Below are 16,799 nucleotides of genomic sequence, written 5' to 3'. Positions count from 1 at the left end.
ATTTGTTAATATCTTCTTTTTTGATGCACAAAGGAAAAGGGAAACTACATAGAGCAATCCTTATTCAGCGAATGCCATTTGTTAATATCTTCAATTCTTTGTATTTTACAACATTTATGAACTTCTATAGCAACCAAACTATGCTACAACTAAAATCAAATGAAAAGATAGAGGGCTGGATACCATTCTATCTCTACCTTTATATTGCATGACTTGAACCATTGTAGAGAATCCACAACATTAATATGTCAAATTATGACAACTTAATGGTTATATTCTCTTTCGTTATCTTTGATTCTCTATATATTTTAATGTTTTGAACATCTATTGCAACAGCACAGTGCTATGAAGAAGAAAAAGATTAAAAAGGAGGGTGAGGCTCACTTGACATCTTTGGTTATATCATTTTGGTGTTGCATTTTGATTTTCTTTTCTAAGACATAAAAGGTTACTTTGGGAGTGATATAGGTATAAGATTAGGCCAAATTGGGAAGAAATTAGGATAGGCATCAAGGAAAGAAGTGTAATTTCTAGCAAAGAATGGGATAGGTGCAACTATAGACAAAATGGTTTTAGGACAGATAAGATGGAGTGCTAGATGCATGCATTTTTATCTAAAGCTAGATATGATAGAGTCACGGTTAGATAGAAAGCTCTCAAGTTTGATAGGAGAACTTGGCAAAAAGGGTAATTTACAACACTAGATAGGATTCATGAAGCATAACTAGTGCTGGATGTAAAGTTAATATTTAAGAGCGCAAATTTTAAAAGAAAAGAAAAAACAAAGGAAGAAACATGTTTGGTCTATGAGTTAGGATGTCCTCTGCTAGGGTTTTGCATTTTCGATGCTTGGGAGGCATATGGAGGCTTCAATCACTTGGGTAAACTTCTTAAACTTGTTTTCTACCCTTTAACCCTTAAGTTTTATGGTTTTGATGAGGATTTGGTTGATAGATGAAAATTAGGGTTTGGCAACTAGGGGATTTCGATTTTCTTATGCATCTAACTACCTCTTGGGCTTGTAATAACGTAGGTGATAAATAACAAGTTGATATAATTTTATCCTTTTAATTTAAGCTTTTAAATATTTATTTGACACTAATTACATTTAATTAAATATTATTTGAATTTATTAGTCAATATTTAACTTTAAAATTTTAAATACCTAAATCTTGTGTTTTAAAATATAAATAATACCTTTGATATTTTTGTACATTTGTTATTTTATTTTATTTTATTTGTGCAGATTTTTTGGATCTAATTTAAACGATATTGATGGAGATTATTTTGAATAGAATAATATGAGCATACTTAAACATTAAGTCAAGAATTAAATTTTATAAATTTTATTTATATTTTTTGGGTTCTTTAATGTAATTTTTAATTAGGTCATTAAGGATAGTTTTATTTTTTTAATAAATTATTAGGTTTTCCTTCAGCGTTGTACGCACATGCTTGGCTTAGCCACAAAAATCACAGACAGGGAATTTAATAAAAAACGCACTGCTTTTGGGAATAAAAAGTGAGGGACAGAAACAGTGGAGAAGACGGAGGATTGGAGGGCAGCTGGGGCACGCACGCGACTTCTTCGTGCAGTGGCGATCGCTCTTCATCTTTTTCCATTCAATACTTCCTGATAGCTTTTTCTCCTTTTGTCTGTTGCTGTTTCATTTATAGATTTATAAAGAATTAATTTTGTTAGTGTACAAACCATGACCCTAAATTATAACAAGACTCTTTGATATTTAGAGAAGATTTTATTTTAATTTTATTTTAATTTACTCTTTTTTTTATCTCTGAATTTTATATTTTAATTGTTATTACTGATTGTTAATTAGAGTAGCTTTATTATATAATTTTTAGGTTATATATTTTATTTAAAATTTTACTTGCTATAATCAATTAATATAATAATATAAGAGCAATTTGGCTTAATTTGAATAATTATTCATACTTTGTTTCTAGTGTGATTAATATATAAACAATTGTTATGTTATGGATTAAGAAAAATTTTAATTAATTTATAATTTTTTTTAATCCTTGCATGATAATTTGAGAAAAATATATAATAAAACTAGACTAATAAAGTTAAATAAAATTAATTTATTTTGTAGATAAGAAATATTAAGTTTAAGTGATTGGGTTGTGATTGATTGTGCTGCCTATGCTTGGTAATTTTTTTAGTTGAAGTTGCTTTAGTTACTTAATTTTAATTTATTTTTTAAATTAATTTTGACATAAAAAATCTCCTCATTATTTAACTTTTCATAATCCTAATTCAAGTAGTTAATCCATTAACTTTTAGAGAGATGATCTAAGTTGTGCTTTATTGCAAAATCAAGTTTTTAATAATTTTAGTGCTATTCGATAGTAGTGCCAGTAGGATTAAAGAGTAAAGGTAACACTGGTTTTATTTTTTCATATACATATAAATCATGTGGTTTGATTGGAATTTTGCCACGACCAAATATGATTCCTGCAACATTCCAATCTTTTAAATCTTGGCCTAAATATTTACTTAAGAGTTTAGTTGCCTTTTTTGGTGAATCACGGTACTTTAGCAGGATTTAAAGATTTTGGTCATGACTGCCTACGGACACGAGTTCAACGAAGGTCATCCATTCATTGTTGAACAACAAACAAGCAAAATTGGCCTTCAACGTTTGCCTACATGCGAGAAATAAACATGTACAACCATTCAGATTTCATTGTAAGGTATAGGATTTGGATTTCTCTCCTTCTTCGTTTTGACCAATGAGAATAAGAGCTATATGGGGGTTATGTTGATTGGCAACATTGGATCTGATATTGGGTGGATTGAAGATATTTTCTGGTTTCAAGAAGTGATTTTAATCTTTCCTAATAGGCTAACCTCATTTGGGATTCTAAGTGGTTGATTTTAAATATATTGGTTGTTTGGGCAAATCCTAAGTTATTAAAGGAGCAATAGGGAATCTCTTAGCATTCAATGACTTAGAACATTGATTAATTGGTATGGATAACTTAGTTATACTAATGTTTCTAGAATATATTTGGGAATGTCACATCCTCAATATGGTTATTGTTAGATTGATCCTTTTGGAAGAAATGATTGATTTTGTATCCATTTAAATATATATATATATATATATATATATTATATCTATTACTTGCATCCATAATGTTGGACTTAGCATATGACTTGTGAATTGACATATATCTAAGACCATTTATTACTACATGGTAATTTTCAATCCCAAAATTCCCATTCATACAGTTAGGAAGGGCAAGGGTGAGGCATATAAAGCCTATTATTCCTTATCCATTACCATTATCCTCAGCCCGAAAGTGAAAAGGTAAAATAGATAAATGTATTTATTAAACCATAGTAGCTAGACCGTGGAAGGTAGATATACAACTCCATGATTCCCCCATCTAGAATAGAATGCAGAGAACCTTTTGTAATTGTATAAGGAGGCTGATCATGTGGATACTCTCTAAAATATAGCCTAGGGGTAATAGAAGGAGGTGTTGGGGTAGGGATGGAATTTGATGTTAATCATACATATTAATTACATGATGAATTATGAATTGGTAAAATATGGAAACTCTTTTTTGAAATGGTTAGACATTTGTTAAAAGAAGGAAACCCTATTTCGAAACTATTTTCTATATACAATACTTTTGAGCATGCATCCCTTTTTATGAAAACATATTGTATTGTAGTATGCCTATTTAGATTAGAATTTCTGTTTGGTTATTGAGATTTTGTATTTTACCCTATTATATTTTACCCCATTCTAAGATTTTTCAAGTGAGAATTATAACGCTTGTGCATGTCGTTTTTTGGCCAAGTGTCATTATTATGTTGGTTAATATTTTCTAGTATTATGACACCCCTTAATTTTGGGGCTCGTTGGTTTGTTTTGTGGGCTCGAACCCCAATGGGTCACCTCATCATAGAGGAAGCCCCTTCTTCTGCAATGGGCCTTTTTGTTAAGTATTATAGATGGATTTCCTCAAGGCAAGATCCTGGTCTAGGCTTGTCGCTTTTGATTTGTTTTAGAGTTGTGTAAATTGTTGGCTTAGTTTTAATTAATCTTTGTATTTATTTTTAGGGGTGTTACAATTACTTATGATATTTGAAATGATTATGTTGAACTTGATACCTATAATTTTTCTTGAAATTTTGTGTTGGAAGTTTTCAACATGCATGATATTCATCTGGCTATGGAAGTTGACAAAAAGCCCAAGGCTTCCCTATTTGAGCTACATCCACAGACAGATAAGACACAAGCTATCTTATCCATCATTGGATATTGCTAGAAATGCAAATGCACATCCCCCCTCCCTGGGTTGGTCCTAATTATAAGGTAAAATTAATTAACCAACTTTACAATTTTTTAAGGAATAGTGGTTAATATTCTTGAACTTGTAAAAAAAAAATAACTTTCCAATTTTTCCCTTCACTAAAACTAATAACCATAATAAAAAGTGTATCGAAATTACAACTCGATGCTATTATGAAGGGGCAAGAAGGGAAAAATTAATTGTAATGTCTTTGGCCTATATTTAAAACTAAATAGAAATTTAAAACGTTGTCCCATAATTATAACCGAAGGGAGTAAGATGTTACAAACAACTGCACTATCCTATAAAGATAAAGAAAGACAGAGAGATGGGTGAGGCTTACTTGGCATGCTGGTCTACCACTGTATCTCTCTCATCATTGTATTGTCCAAACCATTATTGAGAATCCAAAACATTAATATGCAAAAATTATGCTAATTCAACGTACATCGTCTTCTTTCATTGATATCTTCAATTCTTTGTATTTTACATTCTGAACCTCTTCAATTATTTGCATCTCTCTCTATATATGCACAATCCAAACTATTGTAGAGAATCAAAAATATTAATATGTAAAAATTAGGCCAATCAACTTAATGTTTGTTCTCACTCATTAATATCTCCAATTCTTTGTATTTTTTAGTATTTTGAACATTTATAGCAACACATTGTGCTAGAAGATAAAGACTAAGAAAATTAGGTGGGGTCACTTAAGTCTCACCACTCTATCTCTCTTTCTATGCACCAACCAAACCATTGTAAAGAGTAGAGAATCTAAAACTTTAGTATGTAAAAATTAAGCTAATTAAATCAATATTTGTCCTCGTTTATTAATATCTTCACTTCTTTATATTGTTTAGCATTTTGAACATTTACTGCAACAAATTGTGCTATAAAAAAAAGGTTAAGACTGAGAGGAACAAGTGGACCCACCTAACACATGGGTCTTACTGCTCTATCTCTCACTTTATGTACAAACCAAACCATTGTAAAGAGTAGAGAATATAAAACATTCATATATAATAATTAAACTAATTAACTCAATGTTTGTTCTTGTTTATTAATATCTTCACTTCTTTATATTTTTTTAGCATTTTGAACATTTACAAAAACAAATTGTGCTATGAAGAAGAAAGACTGAGAGGAACAAATGGGCCCACCTAACACGCGGGTCTCACCAATCTATCTCTCTCTTTATACACAAACTAAACCATTGTAGAGAGTAGAGAATGTAAAACGTTAATATTTAAAAATTAAATCAATTAACTCAATGTTCGTCCTCATTCATTAATATATTCAATTCTATATATTTTTTTAGCATTTTAAACATTTACAGCAACAAATTGTGCTATGAAGAAAGAGAAAAACTGAAAGGATCAGGTGGATCCACCTAACACATGAGTCTCACCACTCTATTTCTCTTTGTATGCATGAACCAAAGCATTGTAAAGAGTAGAGAATGTAAAATATTAATATGTGAAAATTAAACTAATTAACTCAATATTTGTCCTCGTTTATTAATATCTTCAATTCTCTATATTTCTTTGCAATTTGAACATTTACAGCAACAAATTGTGCTGTGAAGAAAGAGAAAGACTAAGAGAAATAGGTGGGTCCGCCCAACACATGGGTCTCACCACTCTATCGCTCTCTTTATGCATGAACCAAACCATTGTAGAAAATAAAAAATGTAAAACTTTCGTTTGTAAAAATTAAACTAATTAACTCAATGTTTATCCTCATTTGTTAATATCTTTAGTTCTTTTTTAGTATTTTGAACATTTACAGGATCAAATTTGCTATGAAGAAAGATAAACATTGAGAGGAGCAGGTGGGCCCACCTAACACATTAGTCTCACCACTCTATCTCTCTTTATGGTGCAATCAAAATCAATATTGTAGAGAATCCAAAACATTAATATGTAAAATTATGCTAGTTCAATAACGTCCTCATGCGTTAATATTTTCAATTCATTGTATTTTACAATGCTTTGAACCTTGGGGTAGAAATAGACTAGACCCTTAATAAGGGCCTACAAAACTTAACTAACTTTAAATCTAGCCTAACTTATTTATTAAATAAACTCAGACTAGATTCAAGCTTTTAACTAAACCTATTTAGTTAAATAGGTTAGGCCTATTTTTTCAAGGCCTAACCTATGAGTCCAACAAGTCTGCCTATTTGCACACACACATATATTATGTAATATGTTACAAACACATAGTTTCACCCTTTAATTTTTAATCAATCTATTCTTGCTTTTTTACTTTTAGTTATTTTTCAATCATATTGGATTTCTATATTAATTTTAATGTGTTATTTTATTGTTGCATTAGTCCTATCAATTATTATATATTGTAATTGATAAATTAGATTATATATTTTATACTATAATAGTTCTAAAGTATATTTGAGATGTTTAAAACTAAATTACAAGCCTATTTAAAAGGTTTATTTTTAAGTAAGCTTTTAAATAAGTTTTAGGCAAAGCTAAACTTTACGTAAGTTAAAGCCTAACTATGAAAAAAGCCTTATACAAGCTTTAAGCTAAGTTCAAACTTTTAATTTATAACACAGGCTCAGGCTTATTTAATTAAACCTAACTCGACCTAATCTATTTTTATCAGTAGGAAAGAGAAAGACTATAAGAGACGTGTGGGGGCCATCCTTCTTAAGTCTCGCGTTTCACAAGTTGTGTACTATTTTATAGGTGATGTTTTCTGCACTGATAAAAGAATATATTAAAGGCTCAATCCTTTCTGCCTTTTGTGAATCATCAACAGATCAATTTCGACATCAAGTAGGTTTTACTTGAATATGTCGACCTCAAGATCTAATACGATCATCTCTATATCAACTAGATTGAACTCGAAGTTGAGCAATCTGGATCTTGATTCGGAGGAACAAATATTGAGCATTCTTAATGATGTTGATGATCTGTTGAAACTCAAGCATGCCAAATTGGAAAAACTCCAGATCACTCATGACAAAGTTGAGGTAATGAAGAAAAATTACTTTTTTGATTGCATAGAAAGGCTAATACTTTCAATTGTTGATGAAGTTGATGGAATATTAATAGCATCTATCACAAGTATGCATATTGTTGCCCTTAAATTGAGCGCTATGGAAGCTTTTCGTGTTTAATTTATTATATTATCCTCTTCCTTTCATTACTGGGATTTTGAATAAGCCTACAAAAATTCCTTTTTCCCCCAGCATTGAGAATCATTAACCCTAAAAAGCATTGATTTGGGGATTTTATTTTTAAAGAAAAGGAAAACAGCAAGTAGGAAAATTTTGCACTTATCATCCACTTCATTTTCCCCACACTATATATATATATATATATATATCATGGAGCCCCGTTTTACATATCTATGTTTATGGAGTTAACGGAGTCAGGAAAATTAAAGGTGAGATATTGAACAATCTTTGAAACGCCATCATCAAGGGCGATGTTGTATCAAAATAAACTTCAAAAACTAAATTAAAACTCGAATACAACTGTGAAACTTTAGGGAATAAAAATAAACTGTTGCCAGAAAACAAGACTGAAGTGGAAGACGAGATAGAGTATTCTTCACTTCAGGTGCTAGATCTGCCTTATTCTGAAGGGTAGCTTCAAAGTTCACAGAAGTCGAGCACAAATTTCTTCTATCCATAATAAGGAGATAATATTAAGGCATAAACATACGCCATTTCTTATAATTAGGCGGCTATATCACCCAAAGAGAATGAGCAGAAAAAATATATATGGATTCTCATCCTATATAGTTTCTATGATATTTTGTTTTCTTCACTTGGAGGACTTATAGAGCATTTTCCATTGCAAGAAGATTCAATATTTTTCTTGTCTTCAAAGATTCTTACTCCTATAATTCTTGCGATTCATGAGAGAGAAGGAAATTGAATGCTTCAAATTTTTTCCTCCAATTAACTTGTTTAAAGAATATTGTGTTAATAGGAGTGAAAATAGGCTAGATTGGGTTAAGTTTTGGCTAAATAGGCCTGAGCTTGTGTAGTAAATCAAAAGCTTGAGTCTACCTAAAACCTGACCTGGCCTGAAAACTTATTTAAAGGCTTACTTAAAAATAAACATTTTAAATAAATTCACATTTTAGTTTTAAACATCTCAAATATACTTTAGAACTATTATAATATACAATATATAAGCTGATTTATCAATTACAATATATAATAATTAAAAAAACTTACCAATGACAATATAATATAACAATAAAGATATAATATTAAAATCAATATATAAGTCTAATATGTTTGAAAATATAACTAAAAATAAAAAAGAATAGATTAATTAAAAAATCAAATTGTGAAGTTTGTAATATATTACATTATATATATATATATAAAAACTAATTGTTGGGCTCGTAGGCTAGACCTTAAAAAAATAGACCTAACTTTTTTAACTAAATAGGCTTAATTAAAAATATAAATATGACCTAAGCCTGTTTAGTAAGCAGGACAGGCTAGATTTAAAGTAGGCCAGGTTGTAGGCCCCTATTAAGGGCCTGACTTATGCCCACCCTTAATTGTGTATTATGTTCTCTCTTTCTTCATATGAAACTCCTTGTATAATTTAATTCTTGATGAAATTTAAAACCTCTGCTTTAAAAAAGAGATGCATACACCCGCATGTTTCACCCAATTTTTTTAAAAAAAGTGATAAAATTTTGAAGAGAAAACATATTTTCTAAAATTGCCTTAAATGTCAAATTTTAGAAAGAAAAAAAAGAGGGGCATGAGATACATATATCTTTTTACATATAAGTATTGTCATTACAAGATTAGTCACTACGTACTCTTTATCTTGTGTTTTCTTCTCTTCATCCAAATATACAAATAGGTCCCTCATAAAAAATTTATTTATAAGTAAGTTTTGCCAAATTTAAAAAAAAAAAAAAGAATACGGTCAAGTCCCACAAGACATGGTTGTTATTTGCAATATGAGTGAAAGACTATACTACCCTTGAGAAAATGAGTATGTGGTGGGTGAATAAAATTCAAAGGATATATAGAAGATGAGATATGGGAAGGATGATGGAAGTTGGACAACAGAAGATCGACAAGGAAGATGTCTCTGAATAAGCACAAACAACAAAAACCCAACAAAGGCCAAGATCCTATAAAAGAATGGATTGAAAAAATAAAGATAAAAATGAGATGATTAAAAGGGATGGTAAACCACATTCATGAGGAAATAGAGGTAATTTAATTTATGGGTTTAAAAATCATAATTTATGAGATTTTTAGATAGTGTAATATTTTTACATTTATAGTATATGTTAATTAGTTTTATCATGCTTATTATGAAGGAGAAAGGTGATTTAATTCATTTTTGTATTAATTTTTTTAATTCACTTTATTCCATTCTATTCATTGGACCTAAGGGTGAGGAAGATAGACAATGAAGACTAAATCGACTAATTAGAGGGAAAGGCTTGATCAATTGAGAGGTTTTGACACCAAACAAGTTTCACGAATAAAACGTTCAATTTTAAGCGGTAGAGCGACATAGTGTGTGTTTAGGGCTTTGCTTTTTTCTTCTTTTTGCTTTGTTAATTGAAATTTAATCACATGTCATATCATTGTTTTCTCATAAGGATAGTGAGGTCTTTTCACACTCCCTGCAAATCACAACCAGGTCCCAAACAAGTTTTCATCAAAAGAGAGAATTAGGGTCATTTGGACAATGAAATATTCATTTAGAAAACTAATTTGTATGTCATATCTAATGATGCAGAGCAAATACAGAGAGTTGACTGCCGAGACTGAGGAGCTCAAGCTGCAAATAAAAGCTATGGAGCGAGAAATTCAGCTTGAAAAAGGTATGTTTTCATGCTCGTCGTTTCCTACATGGACTTCGATAATAATGTAAAAGCAAAAATGCTCCATGTCTAGTACTCTTACTGTTGAACGATTAGTGTCATGAATTTATCTTCATGCATGCACGCAGCATGCAGTAAAACATTGTTCGGCGTATTAACTTTGTTCAAATACTAGCGAGAGGTTCAAGTGTAACAGAGAAAAATTACGGCTTTGATATGTTTTCGATCCTGTGTAGATGTTGCTGGTTTTTTGTTTAGCTTATGCATACATATATGGATTCTAATATATAGAAACATGGATTGTTGTTGGTGGATGTACAGCTTCCCAGGAATCATTGATGGAAGAAGCGAAGCGACTGAAGCTGGATACTATGATTTTCGATTCGATCGTAGCTGCTCTTGCTTCCCGTGGGCTTCTCCCTCCCGATTTCTAGTTGTTTGTTTACTGTCTTCAGACAGATCCTTAATTCAGCATGCATCAGTACTCTTTTTGTTTTTTTAAGATTTTCGCATTTTTCTTTCCATTTTCACATTCACTGGCAGGAAACATCATCTCTCTGTTGTTGTTGTGTTGTTATGTTGTTATGTTGTTTCAGACATGGCTTTAATTTGGTTGCTGCTAGTTAGAACTTAAAAGTAGTGTCTAATTTCTCTTGGTTACATTATCTTTTTTTTTTTTAATACAGGCATATGTTTTTAATCAAAAAAATATCAAGAAATATTATATTGAAAAAAAGAAAATCATTTAAAATAATCTCAAAACTTCACCTAAAATAGTTCAATTCAATGAGTCACAATAGTCACTAATAGATGGGCCAAATTGGTTCGAACTATGAACGATGAACTGTATATCATGTCTCTTGCTTGGGTTTATGCTCTAATTATATATTAATTTGCACTCCTCTGGTCAAATACAAAAATATATTTAAATTTTAGTGCTACATTGAAACATTATTTTTTTTTCTTAAGTGAGGAAGATTGACATTTTAGTAGATTCAAAATCTTAAAATTTATGGGAGCAAAATATAAAAGTTCCCTTAAATTAACATGCATTTTTTCGAGCAAGTGAAGCATTTGCCCGCTCTTGCATACATATAGGTCCACCACTGCCTACAAGAGGACTTGTGTGCTTCATATCATTTGGAGCATAAAAATTAGGATTGGCCCTAATTAATTACAAGAACAAGAACTTGTGTTTGTGGCATTTTTTATATGAACATTTATGTGAAATAAAGTTAGGCTTAATAGTTAATATATAATAAAATATAAAAATTTAAATTTAAATTTTAAAGTTTTGAATTAAAATGTAATATTTTTTTCTTATTTTTATCGATTTGTTCTCTCTTTCATGTGCAATTGTGATCATAACTAGAAGTGTTTACATTTAATACTCACTTAGCATTGAAGTGTAAACAAATGGAGTTTAAAAATTCAGCAACTCTTTTCACGTGATTCACAAAATCAGTTACATTTAGTAAGTTCAAGGCTTAATTAAGAGGCCAACATGACAAGCATGTGTGTTATCCTCTCAAATTTAAATCTATAGATTCTCTAAATTTTGCGTTATATATCATCGGGTACAATCATCTAGACTTCGTTCAAACAATTTAAATCATACTATTTCTTTTATTTTAAATTTTTTAAAATAAATAATGAAGTACAAAATAAATATAACTTTCTAACTTCTAAAGTAATAATTTAAATTAACAAAGTAAAAAATATAAGCCATCCAAATCAGATATTATACTATCCTGTGTTCAAGTTTTTTTTTTTATTATTATTATTCTGTTATATATGTCCAAAACCAAGAGTAAGCGGTGGAGTGAGGATTTATCTTCAAGGTTAATTGAAATTAAAAAGCTTATAATATAAATTTGGCATAAATATGGGAAGGTTAAATACATTAAGAAAAAATTTTGAACTTGGAAGAATCGTGAGTCGTGGCCCACTAATTTTCCCTCCCTTTGCCTTCACCAAGAGTGTAACAAACACTTCATGAAATGGAAGTTTTCTAAACTTCGCACGACAAATTGAAATTCACGTAATCTTAATATATTTTTATTTAAACCTACATCATGTCAATGGCTTTATCTTAAGTATACCTTTTCATTAGTATGCAAATGATTAATAGCTGTAACCTACAAACGTGCGTGGCATTACAACCAAGTTTTTGTAAACGTAACAAACACATTCCGAGGAAAAAGCAAAAAGCTGCTTAAAATGATGCGTCTTTTACCCTTTACCTCCGCAAGCAAGAAAGGCGCCATTACATCATTTATCAGCACCTTCACTTGTCCTTGTCTGCGTTTCATGCCCTTGTCATGATGTTCCGATCATCCACCATAACTGCCTCAATATCAATGACGTCCTTTATGTTTGTCTCTTCCATTCTCCTTCCCTTGATGAAACCCTAAATTTTACATGTTCATAGTGGGGTAGCTTTTTCCACTTCATACTTTACTGTCTGCAGGATAGTATTCCACGTCTTTATACTGTGTTTTTATCTGTTACTCTTTTATGAACGTAACAGACAAGCTCAATCTTCTGATTATAAGGCCAATGACGACTATCCATGTAGTCAGTGAAAAATGAAAAACAAAACAATGCCTTGTTCATCATCATAGTTGAACGAACTTTTTTCGCCTCCATGAAAACACAATACCTTCCTTACAAATTTAGTAAACACAGCCCACCTTTTTGTCTTTAACTAACTAGTAGGATATTGTCCAACTTTTGCCTCCAAATTTGACAATAATGTTCATCCATGAAATCTTCCTTCTTTATAGTAGCCTGTGCCCTCCACACTCTTTCCGCACTCCATCTTCTTCTACAATTATATACCTCTCCCTTCTATCAAAGCTGTGATTCACATGGCGGCCAACAGCCAATTACCCAAACTTTCCCTTCAAAACACCGACCATGAGGCACAGATCACACCTCTAGAGATGGATCAGACTAATGAAAAGAAAGACTTGGATTACTCGAAAAGATCACAATGGCTAAGGGCTGCGGTCTTGGGAGCCAACGATGGGTTGATGTCCACGGCATCTCTCATGGTGGGTGTGGGAGCAGTGAGGCAAGACATCAAGGCCATGATCCTCTCAGGCTTTGCTGGCCTTGTGGCTGGAGCTTGTAGTATGGCCATAGGAGAGTTCGTGTCCGTGTGCTCTCAGTTAGACATCGAGATCGCTCAGATCAAGAGAGACAAGAGGAGTGGGAAGGATCAGAAAGAAGGAGAACAAGGTTTGCCAAAGCCATTTCAAGCGGCAGCAGCATCAGCTTTGGCATTTTCTGTAGGAGCAATGGTGCCATTGCTTGGAGCTTCATTTATAAGAGAGTACAGGCTGAGGTTGGGGATGGTTGTGGCTACTGTGAGCTTGGCCTTGGTGGTCTTTGGATGGTTAAGTGCACTTCTGGGTGGGTCTCCTGCTTTTAGGTCTGTGTTGAGGGTCTTGCTTGGGGGGTGGCTAGCCATGGCCATCACTTTTGGATTAACCAAGTTGATTCGCTCGACCAGACTCTAGTGATCGTTCATTACTTCACTTTGTAAAATGAGTTTTTTTGTGCTTACAGGATGCATGGTTAAGTATGTAATTACATGTTACTAAGAACTTAGATCGGTGATGCACCTTATCACAAGAGAAAGGATGATGACTGATATCTCGCTCAATCTCTCTTCAAACCAGTGATATTATTGTATTCTTATTCTTCAACGGATATTAAAGTTCGGTATTCCCTCTTCAATTAAATTCACCACTCCTACACATGGGGCATACATCAAAATGGAAGGGGGAAATTAAGACATCAAAGTTTGAAGAAAGGGTATGCATTGTTTGTTAAATGATAAGTTTTTATTAACATTAAGAATTTGAGCTAAATTGAAGAAAATGTTAATTGATTTATCTTTACAAAATCAGCTTCTTTTTAGAAGTGATAAATTAGAATAATTAAATTAATTTCCTTTTTTTTAATAAAAGTCAAATTTATATAAACATAAAATGATTAGTAAAAAGCCTAACCTGTTGTTCTGATAAAATAGACACAACAACTAGATGAAAACCCACAAGCATTAGTCCAAAAGTCAGCATAATAATTTGACCAACACCATCGTAAAGTTTTTGTCAAGGAAATCAGAACGTGCTCGTTTCATAAGAATTCTTTGCAATTGCCTGCAATCCTGAGCAGCGAGAAGATATGTCTTCAAGAACATCAGTGCTTCTAATGGGCATTGATTTGAGAGTAACACTGATATGCATCCTCATAGGATTGCAATGTTGCTTGGAAGATCATCACCTTCCACCAAATATTCAGCAATACTTCTAACAACAATGGGATGGTAATCTTTAGAACCTGCGAAAAACCAAAAAAAAAAAAAAAAACAGAAAAACGTGACGTTGGGATAGAACACTTTGGGTGATTGACATGTCTTTGAGACCACCACAGTATCACCTCAACTATGGTGGTTGTTGGATAATCCACTCTTGGTGGATCAGGCCTAATACAAGCCCATGAAATCTTTATCGAAATGTAGATAAGATTTAGACTTGAAAATGTAATATATTTTGGGTCAAGTGTACAATTTTTCTTTAATAATTTAAAACTTTAGAGGAGGGAACAATTTATTATCACGTACACATGACCGAAAAACCACACCTGGTATGGGTGATTTTAAGAGCCAAATAACTTCCAAGTATTCTGAAGCAATTCTGAATTCAGTCTCTCAACTTGCTCTTCCTCTCTATTTTTCAAGTATATTTGCTGTGTTTCTTTGAATGAAATTTGACCTTATGACTTTATTCCCACATACATCCGTGCAACTCAACCACTGCAGGTGTGTATTCCTCCTCCAAATCTTACAGTGGTCCCTCTTCAACATCATTGGATCGGCTGGTGAGTTTCTTGTGCGAGAACCCACCAAAACCTAGGACTTAGCTTGTACCATGGCATTTACATCCAACTTGTAACAGACAATAGAATCATCTCTCGCCAAGCATTTATGACCTTTTCTACCCCAAAAATAATCAAAATCACTGTTGCTTTTACACTCAACCTTGATAGACCTTTTTTAAAATACAGGATCCTCAATAAAGAAACTTGAGACATCAAAAACATTTGCATCCTTTAAAGAATTTTTTTTATCAAAATGGCTAGCTAAAAGTTAGGAGCTAAGACTAAAAAAGCAAAGAAAATCTAGTGTCTGTGGGACAGCAAGCAAAAAAGATTGTTCGCAGGCCATGGGAATTTCTTTTAGGAAGACCATTCCATTAGCGGAGTTCTGAGCAAGTTGAGCTAAGTAATCTGCACATGTTATCGCTTCCCTAGGAGCATACATCAAAGTAAAATATGTATGTGCAAACAGCATTTTTTGCACTTCTGATATTTCCTCAAAAAACAGTGAGTGTTGCTTACTCCTCTACAAACACAGTTGATCGCATCAATAGAATCTGAATATGCCAGAGCCTTTTCAATATTAAGGCTTAAACAAAGATGGATCCCGCATTTAATGGCTTTCAATTCAGCTATGGTGATTGGCAAATTCCCTAAATTGCATTGAAAGCCATCTAACCATATTCTTTAAAGAAATTTTGACCCTTTTATATTGCAGTGAAGTAGATGGGGAAGAATCACTGACCTTGCGCTACCCATCAATCATTGAAAGGGAATTTCCAAGATTCCCTCAAGGACAAGAATTTTCAGAAACTTGAATTTTGATCCCCTTACTTATCATGCTTTCTAAACCAAATGATTTTGCTCTTCTCTTGCGAATGTACCTGTCATTTGTAATCGCAGATTGTGTCCAATAATGGTCTATGATAGCCTTCTTAGCTTAAACCTCTTGAGGTTGACGATGAGCAATAATCTTAACTCCAGACATTTTAGCATAAGAAGTATGAGTTAGAACAGCCATCATATTTGATACCAATTGACCGAAAACCCACAGGTGAGACAAAAACTTGGAATTGAAGATTGGAAGCAGATTTACAGTTATCGGCAACATGTCCTACACTCATACAAGGACACAAAATAACTGACACATTCAAAGTCACACCATTAAACAATTTGAAGCTATTAAAATTGATAGAGCTTTGGTAAATTTGCATGCGCAATTTAAAACCACGTAATGACTTTGATCATCATAGTAAATAAATTTTCCAAAACACTTTCCAACACAACATGCTACTTCCATGTTGTGATATTTTAAAGGTATGCCATCAAGCTAAATCCAGGCAGGGAAATGGCTAGTAAACAAATTAGGCAAAGAGATATTTAGCTTCCATGAAATAAGATTAATGGAATAACCTTGTAACATCAATAACCCATGTGAAAGCATTTAAATTATATCCTCCTCACATTGAAATTAAAGTAAAAAGGAGTTTTGAAACTATTGTATCGCTGAAATCAGCCCACGCAATTTCCATGGAATCCTAAGGATTGCAATTTCGAGATGTGCAGCTTCCGACCACCAATTACCTTGGCCAAAAAGCGGCTCTTGTTAAAAGATAACTTCAATTAGAGGGGAACACATTGCCAGACTAGAGGCAGCAGATGGTAGATCTAATTAGCGTTATGCAGAACAAAAAGAACAAGACTGAACCAAGGAGCGGTAACGGAGAACAGTGCCC

The 16,799-nt window shown here is 32.3% G+C and overlaps 2 protein-coding genes across 2 annotated transcripts; both read left to right on the top strand.

Moving 5' to 3' along the window:
- Positions 1-7,088: 7,088 nt before the first annotated feature.
- On the top strand, positions 7,089-10,812 carry LOC129293298 (uncharacterized). Its single transcript, XM_054931177.1, has 3 exons — positions 7,089-7,327; positions 10,092-10,176; positions 10,498-10,812. Exons 1-3 carry the CDS (start codon positions 7,148-7,150, stop codon positions 10,608-10,610), a joined length of 378 nt encoding a protein of 125 aa, XP_054787152.1. The 5' UTR covers positions 7,089-7,147; the 3' UTR covers positions 10,611-10,812.
- Positions 10,813-12,837: 2,025 nt separating this feature from the next.
- On the top strand, positions 12,838-14,266 carry LOC129293297 (vacuolar iron transporter homolog 1-like). Its single transcript, XM_054931176.1, has one exon. The coding sequence runs from the start codon at positions 13,047-13,049 to the stop codon at positions 13,698-13,700; it is 654 nt and encodes a 217-aa protein (XP_054787151.1). The 5' UTR covers positions 12,838-13,046; the 3' UTR covers positions 13,701-14,266.
- Positions 14,267-16,799: the final 2,533 nt, after the last annotated feature.

This window comes from Prosopis cineraria, unplaced genomic scaffold (genome assembly GCF_029017545.1).
Source record: "Prosopis cineraria cultivar Desert tree isolate PC_DT_omini unplaced genomic scaffold, ASM2901754v1 PC14, whole genome shotgun sequence".
NCBI classification, from domain to species: domain Eukaryota; kingdom Viridiplantae; phylum Streptophyta; class Magnoliopsida; order Fabales; family Fabaceae; genus Prosopis; species Prosopis cineraria.
This window is presented reverse-complemented; position numbering and strand designations above follow the sequence as displayed.

Coding starts and splice junctions, on each gene's coding strand:
- LOC129293298 (XM_054931177.1), top strand. CDS start 7,148: ATGTCGACCTCAAGATCTAATACGATCATCTCTATATCAACTAGATTG. Junction 7,328..10,091: donor TCACTCATGACAAAGTTGAG/GTAATGAAGAAA, acceptor CTAATGATGCAG/AGCAAATACAGAGAGTTGAC. Junction 10,177..10,497: donor AGAAATTCAGCTTGAAAAAG/GTATGTTTTCAT, acceptor GTGGATGTACAG/CTTCCCAGGAATCATTGATG.
- LOC129293297 (XM_054931176.1), top strand. CDS start 13,047: ATGGCGGCCAACAGCCAATTACCCAAACTTTCCCTTCAAAACACCGAC.